At 47.7% G+C, this 27,071-nt stretch overlaps 1 protein-coding gene across 1 annotated transcript in view; it reads right to left on the reverse strand.

Moving 5' to 3' along the window:
• The window catches only part of AHDC1 (AT-hook DNA binding motif containing 1), an 815,872-nt gene that overhangs the window by 171,644 nt on the left and 617,157 nt on the right, over positions 1-27,071 (reverse strand). The window contains exons 3-4 of the mRNA XM_069622906.1: positions 25,343-25,380; positions 1,855-8,826 (exon numbers count right to left, since the gene is read on the reverse strand). Coding sequence (XP_069479007.1) covers positions 1,898-8,826; positions 25,343-25,380 — 6,967 coding nt within the window. The 3' untranslated portion in view covers positions 1,855-1,897. The remainder of the gene's footprint in view (positions 1-1,854; positions 8,827-25,342; positions 25,381-27,071) is intronic.

The raw sequence follows: 27,071 nt of genomic DNA on the forward strand, positions 1-27,071 counted from the left end.
TCTTTGGGGCAGGTGGAAATGTATTATTGATTTTTTAGGGTACTGGGGAAGCATGAGAAGGAAGTATTGAGGGTTTATCCCCATAGAAAATCCCACACAAATGTGGTGAAATGCCCACAGCGAGGAAATATCCCAGATGCATTTTGTTTAGGTTTAGTCTGATGAGGAGTGGAGCAGCAAAATATCTTTATTTCATTTAATATCCGGTCTACAAAAAGTGTCAAATGTTATCAATGGATAATGCAGCCTTAATAACAGTTCAGTCACTTAAAGCATAGCAAAGTTCACTGAATTTAATATGAGAGGATAGGCTAATCAATGAAACAGAAGGCGACCTAAAGAAAATGACAGAGCACCTATTGGTGGACCTTGGGTGTGAAACCAGAAGCAAGAGAAGCTGTAAACTAAGCAAACACTCCTGAAATCAGAGTAACTCCTTGTATTATCTCTCCTATTTCAGGTCCTTCACTACACACCTTAGAGCACTCGGCTAGAACATGTTTTTCTTTTGGTCTGCCTATTTTTATTTTGTACACTAAGGGGGAAAAAACCTCTCCACATTCCTCATAAGTAGTCTTTTTTTTAATGTATTTGTTTATTTCTAACGTGCCATAGCCCGCAGGCATCTCGGTGCACAGATAGACAACATAAGATTAGAACAAAAGACACACAGAGTAGGCAGCTATTTATTCAAAGAGGATAGTTTTGAGATTTTTTCGAAAGGTAGTGTATTTTTCTTCAGAGCGCATGGATATAGGAAGACGGTTCCATACACAAGCAGCTCTGACAGGAAAAGATCTACCTTTTCCAATGACCCATTTTGGCATATGTGCTGAGCCTGATCGTAGGGACCTGTTGGGTGTGTGTTGGTTCAAGGTATGCTTCGGGTAGTCCGGCGCCTTGCCATGTACGCACTTGTGTGGGTTAGAATTAATGTTTTGAATTGAATTTTCTTTTCCACAGGCAGCCAGTGAAGCTCTTTCTGGAAATTAGAAATGTGTTATTTCTTGGAGACATTATGTATTATCCGGACAGCATCATTCTGAATGATTTGTAGCTTCTGGGTAGTTTCTTGCTAGTTCCTGTAAGTAGGGAATTGCAGTCATCCAGCAAAGGCATTATTATAGCGCTGACTAAAGTTTTACAGTTTTTTCGTGATACTAGCGGGTTTATCTCCGAAGGTGATAGTGAGCATTGTTTGCAACATGGGCATCAGAGTTGACGGATGCCTCGAGTTCTGTGCCAAGTGTTTTTACTTTATCAACCACTTATCTTCAGTATTTACCTCCAAGTGTTCCAGGCTCTGTGTAAGATCTGTGAACGAATCATTGCTGGGGAAGATGCAAAAACAATTCTTGGAGTGAAAAAATATGCACAGATACGAAAGCAACAGCTCTGACGAAATCTAAATGTAGCCTAAAGCAGAAGTAACAGAATCAGCTGTAAATAAGAACGAATTTTCTGAATTTCTGGCACAGATTCATTTTTCTATTCATGCCACATTCTGATGTTTTTGGCTATCGGTATGTGTGAAAAGCTTTCCCTCAGCCCAAAGTACCCCCATTATATATTGTAGAAGACACATTAAAAGGGTTGAGTGGACCTGCTTGAGCATGGTGGGATAATTCAGCCATAAACCCAGAATGCAGGCTATTGTGAAGTAGAGATCACGGTTATGAAAAATGTATTCAGTTCTTACCATACTCCGCTGTTGTTGTTTTCAATTCCAAAGTTAAATCTACAACCAGCTTAGAGAGTTAAGCTATGCACATTAAGGAAAAGCTAAATGAAGGGTTTATGAAGCGACTAGTCATACAAAATAACCTTTTCCATAATTCTTTGACTTTAACTTACCCTGTAACAAAACGTTTCTGTCTTGTTGGCACTTCGAACGACACTACAATGATGTCACCGTGAAAGTGTCCTCATGGTGTGGGTCTAGCACTGGACCCAAAAAACTGTTCTTCAGGTTCGGTGCAGAGAGGATTGGGTGTCCAGGAGGGGGGAAACTGGGGTACCGGTAATTGTCCTGCATCTGTAACATGGAGTCTCTAGGTACTGGGGAAATGTTCAAGTCATTCATTAATGGACAAGGGTAACCACCTCTGTGGTGGACCCGTGCCATCTCAAGTGACTCCTTGTCTGATTTTGAGGCGGTGGGGCTGGGCATATGGGGATTGAGGCAGGAGGAGATGTCATTTCTCATGAAGTCTATTAGCATGCCTGCCCCAGCTTTAGCATCATATGGTGGACTTCTGGCAGTGGAATTTTGGGAATACCAGAAGTTTGCATTTTTACAGCTTGGAGAGTCATAACGAGGCTGAGGCATGGATAAGTCACGGCAAGCAGTTAAATGAGACATAGGGGGCCCCTGCATGCCATGCTTGAGTGGGTCACATGCAGGCAGCTTCCGGACATCATTTGGCCGTAGATCGTCTTTGAAGGCCATGCTGGGGGAGCAGTTGGGAGAGAAGGCTTTTTGCAGAGCTTGATCAAATGCAGCCTGGGCCTGTTGACTGGATGTGGCAAGCTGATGGTGAGGCAGTGATTGGAAATGCTTACTTTCCAAATCTGCATGTCCAATGTTGGGCGAATCGCAATGGAACCCTTGCCCAAATGTGCCATCGGAAGGAGTAGATGGATTCATTGAGTAAGGTCCAACAAAATCACAAGGGTCCCTTTCACTCACACCAAATGCACGAGACTGGGAGGGCAAAGGTGACATACTGCTGTCCCCACTGTAATAGTCTAACCCAAGTTCTGTGTTTTCGTGGAACAGAGGATGGATTGGTTGTGGCTTAGGGACAAATTTTGACTTTCCACCTCTTTCTTTTTTGTTAGCTGAACATGCTCCCCTAGATCCTCGAGGCTGCCTCGGACCCATATTTCGTTTGGAAGGAAAACCAACAGCTGGAGAAGCATTCGGGGGAAAGTTCAAATGACCAGGATCAAACATATCCACTTTCTTTCTCCTTCCTCTTCCTGGTTTTGAGCTGTTCTGGAAGAGCACACTCTGGTTCCAGTTGTACCCTGGGCCAGATGAAGCTTCATTCCAATCCATCATTAATTTCTCCAAGCTTGACAAACTGGATTGTCCTTCACTCGATGATGCCTCGCTGTTGGCCCTCCGATACCCACCCCCTGGCTGGCTGAAATGGGTGCTATCTGAGGAGGACTCTGAAAAGTTCTCTGAGACAGTGGTCTGCTTGGCTTTTTGAGGAGTGTAGTTGGAAATATCCAGGATGACATTTGGCTCTGCGATGTGACAGTCAAATGCAGGGTTATACAACTGCCCAAATCCATCAGAGTTCCAGTCCATGTTGCTATAATTTTGCCTTAAATTCCAGTGGTTTGAGTTGGGGAGTTGACGGCAGTTTTCAGTAGATGGCTGGAAAGATGCTGTGGAGTTCTTCTGGGCCATGTAACCAGCAGGGGAGATTGCACTGGACCGGCTGTCGCATCTCATTGGTGTGTGTGTCGCACTGGAAAACTGTGCTGACTCTGAGTTGTTGAAATAGTTGGCCTTGCTCATAGGCAAAGTAGGTAATGTTGCCTGAGGCCCATAAACACCACTGTGAGCACTGCCTGGTGAAGAAGGTAGACTGTTACCACTGTTGAATGGAAAACTACAATCCTTGTTATTCGAACAATCTTGAGTGACATATTGCTTGTTCTGCTGATATACACTTGCAGCAGACAGGGTTTGTGCGGTTCCATATCCAGTGTACTGTCCAAAGCTGTTAGTAGTATGGTGCGCAGTGGGTGACCTCGACACTGATGATGGTGGAACCAATTTCTGAAAAACATCACTACCCCGGCACTCCGAAGTCACCTGGGACACATTGCCACCATAACTAACTGTTCTGCTGTGGGCAAAAGGCTGTCTACTCTGCAGGGCTACCTGGAAGGGAGTCTCACTGCTAGCAGCGCTGGCCTTTGCGCCTCTGTTCTGGTATGATGGAAGGCTCCTTGGGCTGGGGGTTGCATTTGGAGCAGTGTATGTGCTTGATTTTCGGGACTCAGACCTCTGCGAGGAAAGAGCCGGGTCTACCAGATCAGAAGAGTCATCTGAATCAAGCAAAGAGCGGAAATAGCCAGTAAAGAGGCTGTGTCTGTCCTGGCAGTTTTCTGTCTGGGATGAATGGCTTCCTCCTGTATAATAGCCAGTCCTATTGGGAGAGCCACACTCAAGCAATGAAGAAGCAAAGGCTCTGGACTCACTGCCTTGGTAGTTGCAGTTCCTAGTTGTCTGGCTTGTGGTGCTCGATTGATGAGACGGCCACTGTCCTGCAATGTCTCCGGCCCATTCAAGGAGGCCGTCTTCCAAGCTCTGTCCATCTTCCTCCTCGGGAAAGAGCACCCCATTCTTCCGCGATCGTCTCTTGCGCTTAGGTTTTCCTACAGGTTCCGGCTCAGCTTTCCTGCGCTTTCTTGGGTGTAAGGGGTCAGTCTGAACTTTCACCTTCTTCTTCCCAATCCCTTCAAAGAATTCACTGAAAGAACACCTCATGAGTTCTGAAGAGTGTCCACCACCACGCCCTCCAAATCCTGCAACTCTACCCCCTCTTCGACGGAACCCTTGGACTTTGTGCAAGAATTGAGAGATGCTATGAGTATCAGGGGCTTGGTGTACTGATTCTGGTATGGTGGGCGTCCAGCATCGGGGTGGTGAGCTCTTGCTCGCACACTGGCTTTGCCGATTAAGAAATGCCAGCTTAGCCAAGGCATCGGAGTAGTCTGCCTTGTTGTCATTGGTGTCCGCAGCATAGGAGGGCTGCGGAGAAGCGAGTTTCTGCTTCCGCTTCCTCCGCTTCTTCATTTCTGGTGGTGGCAGAGATGGAGTTGGGGTCACCTCCTTGGGTTTGCCTGGAGCCACAACTAGGTTCTTGGGTGGGCGACCTCGCCTGCGTTTCAAAATAATAGGCAATTCTCCGGGTGGGAACACAACCACAACATTGCGCCCATTATTTTTCATCTTCAGGAGTGGTGTGGGTTCCATGTTGGATTGGGAATTAAGGTCCTTGCCATCCACATTTAGATTGCTGTTCAGGGATGAGACTTTGTATGTGGTTTTATTTCTTCTACCCAAGGACACTGGGATCTTAGCCATTCGTACCACCATCTTTCGGACACCCCGGCACTTGGACTTCTTTGGCTGCTCTTCAATCTCTTCCTTTGGAATCTCAATGACACACTGAGAGGTTTGCATGTCCATAAAGGCTGGCATCCTGCCAGAAGAAGCTAGTATATCTGCTTCTTCTAACCCACGAAGATCTACACTGTCCAAACCCACTCCTAATCTTTTTGCTCTCCCTGGCTTCCTGCGACGGCAAATCTTTGGTTTATCTGTCTTTCGTGCAACATATTTTTGACTATTCTTAGGGGGCCGTCCTAATCTAGGCTTTATGCGAACTGGGAAAATATCTGTAGGTATGATGCCCCCGATGGAGAACCTGTCAGCATTTGACGGTGCCTCTGCCAAATGTGGATCTAGTGATTGAGCGGCCAATATCTGAGGGTCCAAGTTCAGCATATGCAGATCTGGGGACTGAGGATTTATCATCTGTGAATCCATTTCCAATATCCTTGGATCTGGTGATGGGGGCCCTAGCATCTGTGAATCAAGCTCCAGCATTTGCGGGTCTGTTGATGGGGGCTCCAACATTTGTGGATCCATAGAGGGGGGTCCTAGCATCTGCGGATATGGAGACCCTAGCATCTGGTGATCCAAAGATGAGGACAACATCTGAGGATCTGGCGAGAGGGGTTCTAGCATCTCAGGGTCCATCGATGGGGACCCCAACATCTGAGGATCCATTGATGGGGAGCCCAGCATTTGTGGATCCATTGATGGGGACCCCAGCATCTGTGGACCTGGAGAAGGGGGCTCCAACATGTGGGAATCTGGTGATGGGGATCCCAACATTTGGGAATCTGGTGATGGGGACCCCAACATTTGGGAATCTGGAGAGGACGATTCCAGTATCGGAGAATCTGGGGACTTGTATGCTGGCATCTGAGGATCTGGAGAGCCTAGTAGCTGAGGGTCCAGTAAGTCAGCTACATGATGCTTTGGAGACTCGGCCATCTGGGTATCAGGTGACTCTGCCAGCTGGGTATCCGGTGACTCTGCCAGCTGGGTATCCGGCGACTCGGCCAGCTGGGTATCAGGCGACTCGGCCAGCTGGGTATCAGGCGACTCGGCCAGCTGGGTATCAGGCGACTCGGCCAGCTGGGTATCTGGAGAGCCTGCCATCTCAGAAGCTGGTGATGGTGAGCGTAGTCTCTGGGAACCTGGGGAGGGAGAGCGAAGCCCCTGGGAGCCTGGCGAGGGAGAGCGAAGCCCCTGGGAGCCTGGCGAGGGAGAGCGAAGCCCCTGGGAGCCTGGCGAGGGAGAGCAAAGCCCCTGGGAGCCTGGCGAGGGAGAGCAAAGCCCCTGGGAGCCTGGCGAGGGAGAGCAAAGCCCCTGGGAGCCTGGCGAGGGAGAGCAAAGCCCCTGGGAGCCTGGCGAGGGAGAGCAAAGCCCCTGGGAGCCTGGCGAGGGAGAGCAAAGCCCCTGGGAGCCTAGCGAGGGAGAGCAAAGCCCCTGGGAGCCTGGCGAGGGAGAGCAAAGCCCCTGGGAGCCTGGCGAGGGACAGCGAAGCCTCTGGGAGCCTGGCGAGGGAGAGCGAAGCCTCTGGGACCCTGGCGAGGGAGAGCGAAGCCCCTGGGACCCTGGCGAGGGAGAGCGAAGCCTCTGGGACCCTGGCGAGGGAGAGCGAAGCCCCTGGGACCCTGGCGATGGTGAATCTAGCCTCTGTGAAGCCGGCGATGGGCAGCCTGCTCTCTGAGAATCTGCGGGTGAAGACCCTAGCCTCTGGGAATCTGATGACTGCGAACCTGGTTCCTGGGAATCTGGAGATGGTGAGCTTGGTCCTTGGAGATTTGGAGACCGTAAATGTAGCCTCCCAGAGTCTGCCTGTAAGTCTAGCAATTGGGAGCTTGGCAATGGTGAGCCTGGGCCATGGGGCTCAGGCGAGTTAGAATGCAACTGTTGGGAGCCTGCAGATGGAGAGTTTGGCCTCTGGGTGTCTGGTGCTGTTGAGTCTACTGTTGATGGTGAGCCTAGTCTCTCATATTCTAATGACTTTGAGCATTGTTTCTGGGTATGAGGCAACAAGGTGCATGCCCCTTGGTAATCCTTTGACGGCGAGGCTAGTCTCTGGCCTTCTGGTGGTGATGAACTTGACATTTGTGCATCTAGTGACTGTGAGCTCAAACTCTTCGGATCTAGTAAAAGTGATCTTCCGGATTGGGGTTCTAATGAACAAGACGCCACAATTTGGCGGTCAAGAGATGGGGCTAATGAAATCTGGTGATCTGGTAATGGGAGTTCTTGACAATCTGATGACGAGTGCTCATTCAGCATGGATGTTGGCAGCTGGGGCTCTTGTATCTGAAGTTCTGGAGCCTTATGCTCCAGTAGGGTCCGTGGCTCTAAAGAATGGTGCTGTAATAGTGCCTGGGGTTCCGATGAGTGGTGCGCCATAAGCTGTTCTGCTGATTGAGGTAATAACAGCTGCGGCTCCAGCATCTGAAAATCTAGCGGCTGTTTTTTTAGTTGATGGTTATTTTGTAACAAGGGCTCTAACCTCTTGTGATCCTGTGATGGGAAGTGTAACTTTTCAGGATTCAATTCACGTATCCCAGAATCCGGAGCCTCCTGCTCTACAAATGAGGCATCCAGCTCCTCAACATGGGAATCCATTGGTTCATGGCCGATTGCCTGTGGACTTGACGATTGGGAATCTGGTGATTGAGAATCCAGTAGCTGGTGATCTAGTGTGTGGTGTTCAGAATCCTGGGGGTCCAACCATGCTAAAGCTGCCAGCTCTCTCAGCACATATGAGCCTGCAGATTCCAAAGAGTCCATAGGATCTAGATCCAGGTTTCCTTTGTAGGTATCCTCACACAGTTCTGTATTAGTATCTTGCCATTCGCCCTTATCAAAGCTTTCCCCTTCCTCTTTTTCTGCAGGGCATGGTGTTTCAGGTATGTGGCCCAAATCCTCAGAATTTGTCCGGTTGTGTGCACTCATCTCCTCAGGTCTCCAGATTTTGTTGGAAAGTGTCTGCGATGAGTAAAAGCTGTATTGCGGGACTTGGCCAGCATGGTCGGTCATGGTGCCCTCACATTTCTTAGTCAAAGATGCACGATGTTTCATAGGCAGGATGTCACAGTCCAATCGTGCACCGTTATTTTTCAAATCCTCTGAGAGTCGGTTCAAGTCCTTCATGATGTCAATCAGCTGAACAACGGGGTGGATGTTGATCTGGCCATTGCCACACGTGGCCTTCAGTATTCTGACCAAGTTTGCCACATTACATTTTTCAGACTCCAGCTTAGCCTTGCAAAACTGATTGAGGTTACTGTCACAAATGGCCTTGCTATCTGTGTATGCACCTAAGATTGTGGGCTCATTCACACAAAACTGCTGCTTTATTGAAAAAGACTGTTCCTCTTCGTAAGGGTTTTGGACAAGAGATGCCCGACAGGTGTCAGCAGGATCTGCGTGTAGCAAAGAATCAGGTGGATTTCCTTGGCTGAGAGGATAGGGTCCTTCAGGGATGCTCCCAGCGCTGCAAGCAAAGGCCTTTTCTGGGTACATAGTACGGAACTTTGGCCCCACCTGGAAGCATTTGGGCTCCCTGTAATCCGGTGGACTGCAAATTGGGCTATCAGCCCCCATGTGGCTAAGAGGCTTCACACGGCGCCTGCCGACTTTGTTTAGGTGAGGTTTGGTGGAGCTGTTGCTGAGCTGGGCTTCTGCATATCCAAGACACGTATCTGAAAGGAGAACAGAAAGTAAAAATCAGAACAGGGTAAATCATGTCTCATCTAGGAAACAATGGAAAGCAGTCTCATTTAATGGGTATGACAAACAGATCACATTCTCCTTGAAGGCAATACATAGCCACATGACCTTTAGGCAGAGCCCAGTGAAGGTAACCTGAGGTGCATCAGTATCACAAGGTTTACGGCAATTGCGCATCAGCTTTGCTTCTTTGCTCACAGCATAGGCAATAGTAGGAGACTGACAGTACAGGCTTTCATTAGAGCTCTGTATTTGTAGAGCTATTTTTTTGCTGCAGTGGTATTAGTTAGCTTAGGGCAGTGCCAAGTCAGGACCATCTGGGTCTGCAGCAGTGCAAGCATTTTCAGAGCAGTGCCTACTCCGGGCCATCTGGGGCTGTAGCAGTGAGACTACAGTGTTTTATACCAAAAGATATGGATAAGCATTAAGTGGCTGGAGGTGAAATAATCGAGACATAACATGTCCGGAAATAGTGTGGTTAACTGAGGGTGTGGGGAAAAGCAGATTGAAACCAAAGGATTTTAATCAAGTATGGACTAACATTTACAGCAGACTATGAAGTCTATAGACTAGATGGCTCAGCATTCTGGTGCATGGATGCAGAGCATTCTATTTCCAGATCGCCAATCTAATCAGCATTGGCTGGTAGCCTTTAACATTCATTATCATATGGAGTTTTTGCAGAGGTCTGCGCCAAATAATGTGTGTTCTTGGCCCAAATAGCAATGCATCAGTGGCCACTACACTTAAAACCTCACCAGAGGCCAAATGAGTCAAACTACTTCTGAAAACTCTTCAGCACGGACTGCAGGCTTACTGCCTCCTCCCAAACATGGATCGGCAGCCTTTTCTCAAGCAGTGTTAGGTGTTCAGCTGCCTTCCGCCAAGCAGCGGTCCACACCCAAACAATACCTCGGTCTGCTGCTTCCCCAAAGCATTATAAACCTACTGTCTACTACTACACAGGGTCTCTTTCTGCTGCCTCAAAAGCAGGCTATATATGTTTTCTGCCTCCTAAATTAGGCCTATGTATCGTCTCCCATTGTCCCCCTCCCCCGCCGCCCCCAAAACCAATTGTACTTCCTCCAGACTCATATGGATTTAATTATCTCCATATCTGAAGGGAGGTACGCAATTGTATTTGCTAATGTAGATACTGAATGCTGAACAGACATTCATGGGCTACTACTTGTAAAGGCATTAATACTAGGTTGCAGGTACGTATTACGCTGGTGGACTACGTAGCAGAATTCGTAAAGGCATGCAGAGTAGCCCAATGGGTGGATTGCCAGACATCACAAGGTATACGGCGGCGGTGCGGCTGGAGCACTAACCAAGATGGCCGCCTTTCCTTGAAATGCTTACGCGCTACCATAATAAAGTAAAAGTAAAACAGCGGAAGCATAAGTGCACCTGGGTAATTTTCGATGCAAAGCGAAGAGAGTAAGCACCTCTCCCCCCATTTCCGGTTCAATGAGCATCGACTGAGAGGGACGGGGAGGCTGGTGACCGCCTAACCACTCTCTGCATCCCGCTCAAGCATGAGATAGAAATGCCCTGCAGACAGCAAGGATCTCACCATCAGTCAGTCAGTGAGGTGGGCCTTTTCAGGTGACACTGTGGCAGTCTGAATTGAATTGACAGTGATGCCTGATGGTCCAACATCGGGTGAAGACGCCATCTTGAGACGTGCCTGGGAACAGAGGATTTTATAGGACAGTCACAATATGGTGCATGCCAAACAATTGACATGCACCGGCGAGGAGACGATAGTGTGTCCAATCTATTTTCAAATGACTGAGGTAAGACAGCATTCATCACTTTAACAGCCTGACTTTTTATTACGTTGAATATGAATAGAACAGAGAACATGCCATGACACAAGAGAAGGGCATGTGAAAGAAATATGGGGCTCAGACATCTTCTCCCCAAGGAGCAGCGTTGAGATCACCCAGGCAGCGGTCACCTTGCCATCAGGAAATGATCGAAATTACACAGGATACTGAACAAAATACTTCCTGATCAGATAATAAAACTGGACAAACTAACTACAGAACCTTTTTTCACCAGAAAAATATGTCTTTCCCCTATAAATTTAGTTGCACGCGGGGCGTGGCACTGGAAGCATGCGCTCCCTTGACTCTGCCCATCCGCGCCACAACCCAGTCCCCTTTGACACCTCAGCTAGATTATATCTGCCTAATGACATACCTTTTTGTAAGGGGGAGGATGGTGGGACGTAAGGAGGAAAGGGGACTATGGATAAGTAGTATGTTAGTCACTACGGTGAGTAACTTATAATTACTCCTACGTCATATCCCCTTTCCTCCATACTGAATGGGCTCCTCCTTATCACTGAGGAGAAACAATGCGAACCCTAGGAAAATGTTTTTTAGAACAACTTGGCCAAAGGCCGCATCTGTTCTAGCACTGGCGTCCAAGCAATAATGCTTGCAGAAGGCTGAGGGCGTAGCCCAAGCGACTGCCTTGCTGACTATCTTCCATGGCACGTATCTTTGGAAGGTCACTGCTGTCGCCTTGGCTCTAACCGCATTAGCGTGCATGTTTGCTGGTAGCTTCTAACGTTGCCCTTCATAGGCTTCCTGGAGGACGATAACCATCCACCTAGCTATAGAGGCCTTTGAGGCCTGACACCCTGGTTTTGAACTGCTGAAAGTAATGAACAGAGCATCCGATTTGCGGAAGACCCTGGTCCTGTCAGGTAGAATCTCAGCGCTCTTCTGACGTCTAGACTAGGTAACACTTTCTCCACTTCATCTTTCGGGTTTGGGAAGAAAGTCTGAAGGACTATTTCTTCATCAACGTGAAAGGACACCAGCACCTTTGGTAGAAATGAGGGGTGTGTCTGGAGCACTACCTTGTCCCAATGGAAAACCGCATATTGCTCGAATGCCACAAAGGCCTGAGTTGTGCTGACTCTGCGCGCCGATGTAAGTCCCACCAGGAGTGCTGTTTTAATAGTGACCATCTGATGTCTATAGATGCCATGGGCTCAAATGGTTTGAGGTCCGAGGCACCCATAACCACGTTGAGATCCCAGATCGGGTACAGGCGCTTGACAGGTGGGTACAGCCTGGTAAGCCCTGCCAGATGTCCTTTGACAACTCGGTTGAAAGTGGAGAAAATATCATCACTGGAATTTGTGTATGTACCTATGCCCGCAATGTAGGTGCAGCATGCGTCAACCTGCACCCCGACTGTGCCAGATGTGCCAAGAAGGAGAGCACGTGACCCAGGGTGCACCCCAGAGGGTCTAGGCCCTTCTCCTTGGCCCATTGGTAGAACCTGGTCCATTTGCTTCTGTATAGACTTCTAGTGGAAGTACTTCTTGCCCCTTGGATGATCTCCAAGTTGTCCTATGACAAATGGAGGTGCTGTAAGGTTATGTGCTCAGGAACCATGCTGCTAGGGCTAACTTCTCTGGGGAGAGGTGCACTACTTCCCCATCCTTGCTGGTAGAATAGTGGATCCGTCCCCACTAGGAGGGGAACGGATTGTTGATTTGAGAGTCTCACAGTAGCTCTGAGAATCATGGTCTGGATGACCACTGTGGCGCTATCAGAAGGAATCATAGCTGGCATGCCCCTTTGACTTTGCAGATGATCCCGTGGATTAATGGATTTGGCGGGAAGGCTTAAGCCCACATGCCGTCCCACTGAAGTTGCAAGGCATCCCCCAGTGAACCCTTGCCCCGTCCCACCCAGGACGCAAACTGTTGACACCTCCTGTTGTGTACGGTGGCGAATAAGTCTATCTGTGGATGACCACACTTGTTGAAGATCTCCTTCAGGGCCCTCTTGTTCAACTGCCACTTGTAGTTGTCAACCCCCTGTCTGCTGAGCCTGTACGCCTCTAGGTTGGACTCGCCCAGCAGGTGGATCGCAGAGAGCCAAATGCTGTTCGCTAAGGCCAGTTTCCATTCATGGATGGTTAGCCTGCACAGAGGGTTTGATCTGGTGCCCCCCTGTCTGCTGAGGTAGTACATGCAGATAGAGCTGTCCGTTTGAACGCAGACTGGGCTGTTGTTGATAACCGGGAGGGAAGCTTTCAATGCTAGCCAGATGGCCATCATTTTGAGCCCATTGATGTACTTGTCATGGTACTCTCTCGACCACAGGCTGTGCACACTGAAGTTGCCCAGCGTAGCTCCCCATCCCTCGAGGGAGGAATCGTCATCATAGTGTACGCAGGTCAGGGCTGTCTGAAGGGTCTGCCTGCCATGAGATTTGCATCCATCCTCCACCATAATAGGCCCTTGTGAAGATGAGTTGGTATGGTGATTAATGCTTCCTGAGAACCAGCTTCTTGGCTCCAAGAGGCTGAAAAATAGAGCCATAGCCTAATTTTGAGTCTGGCAGGAGACACTGCCAGGAGGCAGGCTGCCATAGTCCCTAGTAGGTGCTGGTACAACTATGCAGATGTCACCTCCCTGCTGAGGAAATGCCCTGTAGCTCTTCTGATAGCCACGACCTTGTCCTCAGTGGGAAATATGTCCTCCTTTGTATCCCAGAAGAGACCCAAGAATGTCAATGACTGTGTAGGCCGGAGCTGCGACTTCTTGAGGTCAATGGAGAACCCCAGTTCATAGAAAGTATACATTAGGCTGGCCACTGTATTCTCGACTTGCTCTGGCGAGTCCACACAAACCAACCAGTCGTCTACGTATAGACAAACATGGTGGCTGATCTGAGCAGAGCAGCCACTGCATTCATGGGCCTCGTAAACACTCTTGGGGCTGAATTGAGGCCAAACGGAAGGACCTTGTATTGGAAGTGCAAGCCCATGGCCTGAAACCATAGGAAGGAACGATGAGTCTGCCAAATTGGGACATGCAGTTATGCATCCTTCTGATCCAGGGAGCACGCCCAGTCTCCTGCACACAGCGACTCTGCTATCAGTGCTGGTGTAAACATCTTGAACTTTTAAATGGAGGGGGGGTAGGTAAAGGTTTAGAAAGGACAGATCTAGGACTACTCGCAGGCCTGCCTGGTTCTTCTTCTGTAGTGCGAAGATACAAGAGTAGAACTCAGAATTTCTCAGAGAGGGGGTGGTGACTTCCTCTACTGCCTAGCTCTCGAACAGAGAACTGATCTCTGCAAGGAGAGATGGTCTCCCAATCTGAGGGAGGTGGTGAAGGAAGGAACTTGAGGTATCGGAAGGCGGAAGCTCCGAGACACCACAGATAGTATCCAAGGGTCCGTTTACGGATCTCGCCAGGACTGAGCGTGGAGAGCAAGCCTGCCCCCCACCGTAGAACTGTGGATCCTGATGATCCAGTCATTGCTTCTTTCCCTCTGAGGAAGGTGCCTGGGAGGGGGACTGGAAGAAGCCCTTCTGTGAGGTCTTATTCTGTTTCTGCCCGTGTTGGCTGAGGGATCTGTCAGGCTGCCTAGAACGGCGGTCCGGGAAACTCCTAAACTCACCAAGGGTACGACCTCCGTCAGCTCGCGATTGGACCTGACCAAAGCTCTTCAGTGCCAACTTTCTAAGTATAGCCAGAGATTTGGCTGTGAGAACTGTTCTTTTTCTTATCCAGCTCTTCATCGGTGAATGAGTGGAATAGGTGGTCTCCTTCAAATGGGAGATCGAGGATGCGGTTTTACACATTTCGATTGAACCTGGTGGCTTTGAGCCACAACATACGCCTCATGTCAGTAGCCAAACAGATGGCCCTACCGTCTGTATCTATATGCGCCACCGAGGACTCCATTAGTTCCTGCACCCCCACTTTGGCCTCTGCTATTCCTGCCTTGAAACAAGCCTGCCTGTGAGTTACCAAGTCCGGGAAGAATTTGGCTAACATGGCTTGCCGCAAGTGAAGCGTTGCATTGGAGTAAATGTTTTTTCCATATGCCTCTATTACCTTTTTGAAGTGCTGGTGGATGCCCGAGGCTTTGCGTACATGGATGCCGCCGCGATAACAGACAATTGGGGCTGCTCGTCTTTACATAGCTTCCAGCACTTGTTGGTGGGTTGAGTGGAATGCGGTTTGGACCAACCATTTTTTGCCAGGGCCTCCACACCCTTTTGAAGCGGAATACCTGATCTGGTGGATGTGCGGATAGTCAAGAGTTGGGTGGTCATGGGAATCGCGAAATAACCTTTTAGGAACTTGGGAACAAGAGTGGGAATGGTGTTCCAAACAAACCTTAAGAACATATGATATGATATATGATATGATATGGCATGACATTTATAATGCGCCTATAGACAAGTGTTTCCCAGCGCGACAAGGCAAAGGAGGGGAAACAGAGGGAAGACAGAGACAGCGATCCTACTAGGCCAGGTGACATTGAGATTGCGCATGTTGCGGTGGGGGGAGGGGAAAAGTGCAAGGGGGGGCAGTGCAGTACATAGGATGACAGTGAATTAAATAAAGATAATAAATAGAATAACAGGATAAGAAGTGCAGCCAGCTGGTGGCAAGTGCAAGGGTAAGTGTAGACATCAGGTGTCAAGTGTTAGTAGGGGCTGTAGGGATACAGAAACAGTCCCTGAGTGCAAGAGTTGCCGGGGGACAGTGCAGGTGTGCAACTGCCCGGGGGAGCAGGCGGGGGCCTGGGCCCGAGATCAGAGGGAAGCCAGGTAAACCAGTGCAGTATCAGATTCGACCAGGAGATCAGCAAGGGAGAGGGGGAGAGAAAGCAGAAGCAAAGAGGAAGGTCGAGAGGTCCTTCCGGAACCAGAGATGGTTCTCCTCAAGTTTCAAAGAGGCAGGGAGGCTGTTCCAGAGGGAGGCCCCAGCAGAAGAAAGATCTACCACCAACACGCTGCTTGGAGAAGCGACTAACCCTGAGGCAGTTGGAGGCAGATGAGCGAAGTGCTTGAAAAGGAAGATATTTAGGGAGAGAGAGTTGAAGGTATTGCGGTCCCAGGGCCCAGAAGGCCTTGTGGACAATGCAGAGGGTTTTGAGCTCAATCCTAGCTGCCACTGGGAGCCACTGCAGAGATTTCATCAGAGATGTGAGGAGAGAAGGAAAGTGTGGAGTCGAAGATGACCCTGGGGTTTTTGGCCTCACAGATGGGAGCAGGAGGAGAGCCAAGAGCAGCCGGCCAGAGAGACAGGGAAGAAGAGAGCAGGTGTGCCGATGAGGAGAATCTTGGTCTTATTGGCATTAAGGCAGAGATCATTGGCGGCACACCACTCCTGGATGGCGGACAGACAGTCAGAGATGAGAGAGGGAGAAGAGGTGGCTGAAGAGAGCCTGAAAATGAGCTGAGTGTCATCCGCATAGCACTGAAAGGTGGGGCAGAGAGTGGCTATGCAGTGGGCAAGAAGTGCCAGGTATTGCTTGAACAGCCAGGGAGAGAGCTTAGACCCCTGGAGAACACCACAGGTAGAGAACGATGGAGGAGAGGAAGGACCCAAGTAGGACCTGGTAGGGTCGATCGGAGAGGAAGTCAGCCAGCCAGGCCAGGGCCTGATCAGTGATACCCAGATTATCACGGAGACGGTTGAGCAGGATGGCATGGTTGACCGTGTCGAAGGCAGAAGAAAGCTAAAGTAAGATGAGAACACATGGTGTGTTGGAATCAAGGTTGCAGAGCAGGTCTTTACGTCATGGAGACAGCCAACAGATTCAGAGTGAAGATTAAGTTGGGAGATGGCCAGCTTTTCCAGGAGTTTGCCCAGGAGGGGTCGGCAGAGGGTTTCTTAAGAAGTGGGTGCACAAGGGAGTGCTTCAAGGGGAGGGGAAGACTCCAGTGGCGAAGGAATGGTTGCAGAAATCAGCCAGAGCAGGAGCCAGGGTATCAATGTGGGAAGCCAAGATACCTACCCCAAGAATGACAATGTGAAAATAGAGGAGCAGTGAGCTCAGTAAGGCACTAGAGGGTGGAGATCCGAATTTGGAGCCGATTACCATTCCCTCAAGAACTATGAACTACATAGGGTTGTCATTTTAGATCGCTTATTAAATGCTATTATTATTGTGCTGAGTTTGGGGTTAACCTTGAGTGATTGTATTGTCTATGTTGAGGGAAACAATTATTATACTAAAAGGGTACATGCCATTAAAAAGCATCTTAAGTTGGCCTTGTTTTGACACCCTTCTAAAGGGGAAATGTAATTACTCTCCCAACATTCTAAAATGTATTAAGCAAACCCGTTGAGTAATGGAGGAACCAGATTCCCACTGGCCCTTTGATTGACCAATAAAGATGACAGAGCCGGACTGAATGCCTTATGGTTTTTACATATGATTCAAATACATTTTTACAGACCTAACATTCACATCCTAGAGGAAACAGCACCCGGAGAAAGAATCCAAAAATGTCAAAAGGAAAAGTACTAGGAAGCCCCAGTCGTCCCAGCCATTACCTTAGTCCAACTATGTAGCGGACTCTGGCTAGTCACTGCAGCTGGCTACCTGCTAGCTACAAAGCAGTGTTCTATGAAAACACTCGGAATTCACTTGTTGCCCTGGGCTCAAAAGGCTTATGAGCTTAAATGGATGAAACTAAATTCAAATTACAATCTCGGTAAACTCTTCCAACAAGAATAAACTGGTGTAAAAGCCCATCAAAGTGACACTTGACCAATGCATTCTGGCGAGAGCGCCATTCCTTGTATGGAGTTCAGCGAGGTACAATAGCAACCAAACGTGATCTATAAGAGTCTGCCTGAACTCACCAATGGAAATACCCAAGGATGAAGAAAGATTAAGTGATTGATCTGTTTGGCACGAGCTAAAAGTCGAAACTGGAGACATTTGCCTCATGAGAAGACACCTGCTTGTATACTTTAAACAAACCCACATATCATAGCAGTCGCCATTTTCCACGTTTGCCTTTTAAACGTGACGGTCCTCCCGTGTTTTAGTCGTTATTATTAAATTGAGATTCCGCCCCAACTCCCTTCTAACCCACTACCCACCTCCCCTAATCAAAACACAACACTTATTCCCGAGCTAACACATTGCCCTGTACCAAAGCGATCAGCGTTTATCTTCTGGATTTAAGCATGATTAACATGAAACCGCTACAGGGACAGCTGTGTGTGCAGATAATTGGTGGGGGCAAGAGAGGATTGTTATAGTCTTTAGCATGTCCCTTAAGAGGGGTGAATGGTCCGCTGTAAAAAGCAGCATGCTGTGAAGGACAATTACTGAAATTAATGGTGGTCGTTTAACATGCATTTTATTTAACTGGGTTTCTTTCATAATTGATAGTGCATTTGTAAAACAGAGTATTGGGGAAGTAGTGGAAGAAACGCTGGACCCAGGTATGGGGTTTGTATTGTGGGGGTGAGGGAGTTAATGGGGTCGGTGTGGAGCAGGGCGTACGGGGAAGGGCAGAGGAGAACCAAGTTAAACTCATTTTTGTACACTTTGACCCCTGCTCCAACTGCATCTTCTGGTGAGTACCAACAATTGTTCAACTGTTAAGTAGTGCTTTGCCTAGACTAAGGGCTATCCAAACAGGTCAGACTAACTGCAGGGTGGCAGCAACTTCATTAGAGGAGATTTGGATTTTGCATTACTTTTTTTCTGATCGTCGTTACCAGGTGAACTTGTCCCACTAACAGTACATCTTCCTGAAACAAAATAGCCGATCCACTCTGGCGAGTGGCGTAGCAGAGTGAAAACATACTTTTCTCTAAACTTCAAGCCTCTCCAGACCATGCTTTAATTTATCAATGCGTAAAACATCTAATATTACTTTCCTCCTTATCTCTGTACCGCATGGCTGTCATCCCATGGTACACTTTCATCCCACTAACCCACAATGGAAACCATGCCTGCGATGGGCACAGCCATCCAGCCACCTCTCTGACAATAAGGACAGTGGGAGTGGAATGCAGCAACGAGGTTGAAGGCTTGTTTGGCTGGTCCAGTGCAGGCAGCGGGGCTGGGACCTAAGGCTGACCAATATGGATATGCACGCTCGTCAAAGCCATGAGGCTCTGCAATGTCTGGAGCTGTGTGATCAATCAGCAAAGAAACTGATGATAACCAGACAGCTGAAGCAAAAGTCCTTGTTGCAACAAATGGATCAAAGCAAAGATACTTGAAAGATCTGGATTCGAGGCAGTGGCTGGTGTATGTTCTTCAAGCACATGAGACTTCCTATTCTAACTACATTGAATTTGCATGAGAACTGTGTAACCCCTAGAGTATATATGTGAGGTCACCATCTATCCAAAGGGGAGACAAAAAGAGAATTTATAACTGTAATCACTACACCCTCAGATGGATATCTATATTGTAAATTGTAAACTGCACACTGTTGTTACACTACATGAGCACTATTGGTTGGTAGGGCGTTACATATGGGATCTCACATTAAAGTTCTAAATGAAATGGAGAATGAAATGTCATGAACTGATGTGTAAGAATTTCTAATTGTAATTATTTTTACTTGAAACACCAGGAATTGAAAAAGTTTGTATAAAAACATTGAAAGATTGATGAATTTCAGCTAAATCAATAAACAAAAATAAAAAAAGACTTCCTATTCTAGGGCAGGAAATGACTTGGCTGCCAGCTATTCCAAGACTACAGAGCCACAGAAAGTCTGAATATTTCTCACAACTGTCTCTGTAGCAGCCACAGCCTTCAATTCCTTGGGTTCTTTTCATTAAAGAAGAGAATAGGAACCCTCGTCCATGGGTCTAAAAATCCAAGTAGTTTTTACTAATGTCATCAGTAGACCGATTATATTATTATTATTATTACGGCTGACCTAGCTTCAGGAAGACACAGAGGGCTTTACAAGTCATAGAGAAGAAAGCAGATATACTGGTGAGGGCAGCTAAGAACAGGGTGGGCAGGCGGGCAATTAGTCAGTAATGACTAGGAACTATGGGAGCAATCAACTAGTCTCAGGTTTGGTTAGGCGTGCATGTGGACCGAGTTGTTAGAGGCCATTCCTTGAAGAAGAGGGTCTTGAGCTGCTTCCCGAAGTGTAGAAGTCAAGGAATGTGCCTCATGTTGACCGGGAGGAGGTTCCAGATTCAGGGGGTGTAGACGGAGAAGGCCTGTCAAATGGATCTTCCTTGCTGCACTGGTAGAGTTCAAGTCTGCACATGTCCTTACTTCTGGTGAATAATATGCCTCCAGAGATGCAGATCTGTTCAGCAAGGTAGCTTTAAGTCTTGAAGGCATTGGCCTTGTAGATGATGCAGTAGGATTTGAAAAAGATTACACACTTAGAGTGAGTCGGTGCAGTTTGATGAGGGTTGGGGTGATGTGGTCGAATTTGCAGAGTCCATTCATGATTCGTGCATGTAGGACACATCTCAGGGGGTCCAGGGTGGTCGTCAGAAGGCTTTCCATAACAGCATAGCTGTGAGACTGAGGTTCAACTAACCTTCTATCACACCCCGCTCCCTCGGATCTCCTGAACCATTGGGTGAAGTGACCACAGCTACATAGCTACTTTCATAGTGGTAGTCACCTGCAGAACAAAGTCACTCTTTAAGTGTCCATCTAGACGCCTTGTGTGGTACTATCACAGGTACCTATTCTAGAATCCATCTATGGCTGTTTATAAACTTTTATAATTCCTTTGTAGATTGTGCTGTACATACCTTGTAGTGGGCACCAGAGCACAGCGGAGCAAGCTCTAGTAATTGTAAACATGAAGTTGGGTATGCTGGAAGTGTGCGCACAAGGCATCTTGGGATCCTTTCTGTATCAGGCTTGAGCGGCCTGGCAAGTTTAAATTGAATCCCTACTCTGGAGGGAGCTTCCGTAGTGCTGCATGCGCAGTTTGGGGGCAGGGACAGTTACACGCAGACTAACTGTCCTGCAAGCAGTGAAAACACCGGAGTTTTTCAGCCGAGACAAATCTTCCCGTCGTAGGGCAAGTGAACAGATATGCTTTATGCTGCTTCCTTGGGGCACTCCAAGAACAGAAAATAATACGAGTCTTAAGAGCATAGATTAGGAACAGGACACAAATGGCGCGTTTCTAAACTACATGCTAATTGCATGCAGTGCTTGCACTTACGTGTTGCTGGCGCCCTGCATGCAATTCGTATATAGTCTGAAATGACCCCCAACGTGCACATGTGAAGAGAGAATTTAAGGCACAGGCCCTCCAAACACATCCTTTGTGAGTCACTCTACGAATAATTTCGATTTCAACTAATACAATCCCATTGGGTCTGCTCCGTGCAACTTGCAGAGGGAGTACTGGGAGCTTCGAAACGACCTGAACCTAATGCCTACTTACACGTTCTAACGACGACTCGAACTTTGAGCACTTGGGCTTGTCAAAACATACCTCACCTCAATTGATCGGAGAAAATGGAAGGAAGGAGAGTGGGAAAGGAAACATAACAATCCAAAGGTTTCTAAAGCAAAGAATTCTAAAGAGGTCAAACTGCATCCCTCCCAACAGGTAGGGAAACGTAGGCAGCAAGGATGTGTGAGTGCTTTGGTGTTATGCAGTCTCACGTGCAGTGGTCGAAGTGTACCAAAAAAAGTAGCAGAGCTGTGATCCATGCAGGGAACAGAGTAGGCAGGAAGGGAGCAATGTGCAAGACATTTTTCAAGAATTGCAGACACGTTGCTTGACAGCCAATTGAGTTAAACAGATCTAATTTTAGCTGTAACTTCTATCGGGTGTTAAAGTGGAGAAGTGTGCTTCAACTTCACAAAGAACAGCCCCCGGAATGGTGACAAAAGAAGTGGATCTGTTAATAGTAAAAGATAAAAGTAGTGAACGCCGCTCCTGAGCGTTCCCGCTCACTTCGACCACTGCTCACGTGTTGTTCCGTAAACAGGCAGTGGGGGCAGTTATGAGAGCAGGGTGGGGTTACGCCTTTTCGTATAGGGAGAGACTGGAAGCAGCCTCGGCTGTGGCACATGGTGCTGCCCATTACCTGCCAACCTTGGCACACTTTCTGTTTATAGGACGAAAATGTGGTCACTTTGAATTGCCTTGCCCGAGATCGGCTGTGGGGCTATTGATATTAACAGGAATGGGGGCTAAGGAAGCCGACAGAGGATGGAAGGATCCTGGCAGCGGTGGAACACTTGTGAAGCGGCAAGGGCACTCCTCCACCCAGGCAGTTCATGTAAGGAAGATACTAACGTCTGAAATGTCTCCCAGGACTTGCAAAAGCCCATCAGTCTCCTCCTCCTCCCCCAGCGCCACCCCACACCCCACACGCCACTATCCTGGAGGATTGCCGACTGAACTGTCTATCGTAAACACCTGCGGTCATCCGCTCTGCACTGGCTAATATTAGCTGGAACGTGTAGGTTATGCTCTGCAAATGGGACTGAAAATGCTTTCGACTTTTGGATGGTTTTAGCTTAGAATATGTCTTTCTCACCTCCATTTTGGCCCAGCACCCTCATTTTAGTCTATGCAAAGCGCATTATAAAACCATGTACATTAAGAGGATATTTCGTTTTGGATCCTTTTCTTTCAAACACATTATGCTGCGACTTGTTTGCGAATCGTTTGATACAGATATAGATAGATATTACAGAGATAGCAGAGATATTACACAAATGGATTGCAGATATACTTGACAAGATAGCCCCAGAAAAACAATTTACACCATCAAAAAAGAGCAATGGCAAAATGGTTCACCCCACTATTAAGCACCATGAAAAAGGAAAACAAAAAGATGGAACTTGAATGGAGGAAAGATTACAACCAAGACAAAAAAACACTGTTCCAGAAACAAATCCGTGCACACAAGAAGGAAATTCAAAAGGCAAAGAGAAGGCATTATGATGACAGAATCACAAAGGCCACCAACATACAAAAAGAAATGTTTCACATCATTAAAGAAATGAGAAACCCACCAGGCTGTGACAACACCCAACCCCCTCGGAGAAAGTCTGCAATGACCTTGCAGACCACTTATAAAAAAAAATCCATGACATCCGACAAACCATCCAACAGAGGCCAACCAACAGCAGCATGCAACCAAACGAACCTATCTCAGAACCGCAGCACAAACTCTAACTTTCCTTAAATATCAGCAGAGGCATTTGCAATGCTGGTAAAACAGCAAGAAAGCGGGTTCACCGATGGATCCCTGTCCCCCGGACATCTACAAATCAATCCTCGCACACGGAACGACAGCAGAATACTACAGAAACCTTCTAAATCTATCACTAGCAACAGGAACCGTACCAAGGATCTTCAAATCAGCTTACATCAAACCACTTCTGAAAAACACAAGCGGTAACGTAGATGACCTCTCCAACTACAGACCAATCTCTAACATCCCCTACCCGGCAAAACTCATCGAAACCTACGTATACAAACTAACCCAAGAATATGTTGAAAACCACCACCTGCTAGACCAAGCTCAAGTCAGCTTCAGACCCACAAGAGGTACAGAAACAGCACTACTATCCATCTGGGACGACCTAAAAACAAAGACTGACTCCAACAAAACATCAGCCCTTATTCTGCTTGACCTCTCCGCAGTCTTCGACACAGTTAGCCATGACACCCTAACCAAAAGACTAGAAGACATATGCATTAACAGACACAGCACTACGCTGGACTAAATAATTCCTAGCAGACAGAACAGAAACCATTTGGATTAAAACCTTCAAATCCACCCAACGAGTTAGCGACTGTGGAGTGCCACAAGGATCCTCACTATCACCACTGTACTTCAACATCTACCAAACCCCAGTTATCAGAATCTTCAAGAAACACAACATCACATGCTACAACTACGCAGACGATACTCAAATCATCTACAAAATCAAAGACACCCAAGCTGATCATTCAAACCTAACCGACTGTCTAAAAGAAGTCTTCAAATGGATGGATGCCAACAACCTGAAAATCAGCCCAGGAAAAACAGAAATCATGATCATATCCAAAGACCAAGAGAAGGAAACCGCCGTCCCGTGGCCAACGGAAATGGGAACCGCACCATCACCGTCTAAGGTAGTAAAAAATCTGAGAGTCTTGATGGACAACACCCTAACCTTAGAACCGCAAATAAATGCAACAGTCAAGAAATGCTTCTTCCTTCTCCACACGTCAAGAAAAATACTACCTTTCCTCTCTTTCACACACAAAACACTCACTATCGTCGCCCTCATCATGTCAAGAATCGACTATGCAAACAGCCTCTACCTCGGAATACCGGAATACCTACTGAAGAAGCTACAACGGATCCAAAACACAGCAGCCAGACTACTCCTCAAACTATCCAGAAGAGACCACATCACCCCTGCCCTAAAAACAATACCCTGGCTCCCAGTAAAACACTGCATCACCTTCAAAACAATGTGCATAACGCACAGGGCAATCTGCGGACAAGGAGCAGAATTCCTACAAAAGAAAATAATCTACAAGCCAACGAGACCCCTCAGGTCAACCAACGAAATCCGCCTAGAACTAAAACCTTGCATCAAGAAAAAACTCGGAGGAACCGCCTTCTACCACTTTCCCGCAAAAACCTGGAACAACATCCCAAAAGAAATAACATCAAAGATCACCTACAATTCAGAAAATTACTAAAAACCTGGCTCTTCAATACCAGTGACTAAAACCGAAACAACAGTAGGATAAAATGACTAAACGGGAAAGGACATGGACAAGCTCCCAGAACCGACTGAGAAGCACCCACGGCACCTGGACGGGTGACGCCGGACAGAGTGGTTCACATGTGAGACCCATGGAGACGGAGGCAACAACCCCAGCCAATCCTTACCACCCCCAACCGCTCATTTAGCTGCTACTAGGTACTACTGGGTTGTAGAACTGGCAAGATACCACCAATCACCACACTGAGGTATGGACACTGGCAGGTGCACTAGCCATGTGAATGGGGGTGAGGAACATGCAAGGTTGTTGACGGAGCAGGCGGAGGAGGCAGCGAGATGTTCAAGGGGACTCGAATGCAAACAGGCCCAGACCTTCCAGAGGCACAGGGTGCCCAAGCACCCCATTGGGTGAGATTACGCAAGCCCAAATCCTCAATTCGGGATAGAGATGCCGACTAACCAATACCACTAAATATCCTCCTCTGCATACACCTCTCAAACTCCAAACCAAACACAACCACAAACCTCCAGCACAACAAACCGCACAAACTTCACTACACCGCAACAACAAAACAATAAACACACATAGACTTGCACATCAGTACACTGCGACTACCGGCTGCAAACACCCCAGGCCCAGCCGACAGACCCACTGGGGTGAGGCTGCCAACAGCACATCATTGCACTCTTGCACTTTTCTAGCCTCCTCCCACTAACCCACCTCCCCTCCCTCTTTCAGAGCCGCCAGAGTGCCAGGGGACCACTCCGGTGGTGATAGTGCGCGGTACAAATGTCCTTTAACATTAACAGATCCGAATCGGACGCTGGTACCAATATGCCATCAACGTGCCCATTGCTCTCAAACCAGCATACATTTGCCAATCCTGAAACCCCCACGTGTTCATGATAAGAAACACAAGCAGTGTGTTGTAGTACCCAAAAGATCAGCCAGCTCCCCACATCCTGTGTGCGTTCCGGATGCACTCACCTTCTGCTATTGTGTTCTGAAACCCAGGCTCCGTTTCTCTGTGGAAAAGAGAAGACAGGTTAAATGGGCCATTTTTGATACTCGGCAGCTTCTAGACCTTGATGCACACACTCGCAGACCCCACTCACTCACTGGGACGCGTAGAAACAAGCAGCTCGAGAATTGTAAGATAACTCTGTTTTTTATAGAAAACATCGTGAAAGCCTAAGAGAGACGCGCGCATGCATGTGTCAAGATTGAATCGCGGCTGGTGCTGATGAGATTTGGCCACTAGGTGTCCCCCTTTAGCTACGATCTCCGCCTGTCTAAAGCGTTTTTTTTCTTTTAGTCCCTCCCTTGGCCTGCTTAGACAGTCGGGGTTCTCCTAGCTGGACAGCACATTCCATCCTTTGGACCCAGCCAGTGCTAGCACCTCTTAAACATACAATTCAGAAAAATAGCATTCACGAAGCTACATAAAATGAACAGTATGGAACAGGAAACATAGAAAAGGACAATACCATCTATTCTAAATAACAAAAGTGGACAGTAAAAAGAGAAAAAGCAGAAAAGGGCACTCCTACCAAAACCCCCCAAAAGGAATACATGCGAACAAAGTGAAGATGGCATACACATTGACTAAGATAACACCAACCAATTGAAGAAAAAGAAAAAAAAACGAAAAATAGTATACAGTACTATAAAAGACAAGCCGATCGCGAGTATAAGAGAAACACAAACAGAAAGAACGCGGACAACCCACAAGTAGCACCAACATCTGTTCACGGTAGTAAGTACAGTACTGAGCGCCAGGGGCTGGCGCCACATGCCTCGCACACCTGCTCTCTCTCTTAGGCTAGGTGGCGGGTTTAGAAGTGATTGAACACCCAGCAGTGGGTTGTGGGGTGAACGAGGAGTCGCCAAAGCAAGTGGCTTTTACTTCCGAGCTCTGCAGGCCCACCCCTTTCCTGCATAGAAATGCAACATTTCAGACTCCGCGACAGGCCACGTGCACTTAATAGCTCCACACAAGGGGCGCGACAGACAGGTTAGAAGCGGGAAAGAATCTGTTCAAGAAATCCTAGCCCACCACGAGCTTGGGTGAATGAGTCAAGGATGCTCGTGACACCACCCTCTTGTTCTTATTGAATATCGTATTGCACCCTGGAGTGTTTTGCCATCTCAAGAGGCGCGCTAGGCACGGAGTGCCTGTCCTCCCTCGCTTTCATGTAACCAATGCGAACGTCCGCGCAAAAGGTAAGTGCACGGATATGCCTTCCTTCAGGCATCTGGCCCTCATTTGTCCTAGTCACAATAAGGTTGTTCCCATCCTTAGTACTCACATTCTTTGCTCTTGTAATCACTCCCCATCGGGTTGTCGACCTGCATGTTTTGATTTTGTCCGAATTTCTCATGGCTTGACTCCCCCCCCCACTTCTCCCCATCCTTGTGCCCCATCTAATATTATGAATTATATAATGTTCATAATTGATGCCCTGCTTGTGCTGTTAGAGTGGCTCTTACTTATGCCAGTTTCCCACCTGCCTTTTTGGGAGGATGGTTATGATGTTCTTTTTATCACCGAACTATCACTTCCAGATTCTTCTGGCCATTCATACATGCTACCATTTAGGTTTTATAATACTCCACACTGACCGGACTCTATTGTCCTTTTCAATCTCACGCAATTGATATCCTGCGCTACCGATTGGATCTTCCATTCACCTGACCTTGTTTTTACTGGCCTGTC

The sequence above is a fragment of the Ambystoma mexicanum genome, chromosome 11, assembly GCF_040938575.1.
Source record: "Ambystoma mexicanum isolate Mex_15411 chromosome 11, UKY_AmexF1_1, whole genome shotgun sequence".
Taxonomy (NCBI): Eukaryota; Metazoa; Chordata; class Amphibia; order Caudata; family Ambystomatidae; genus Ambystoma; species Ambystoma mexicanum.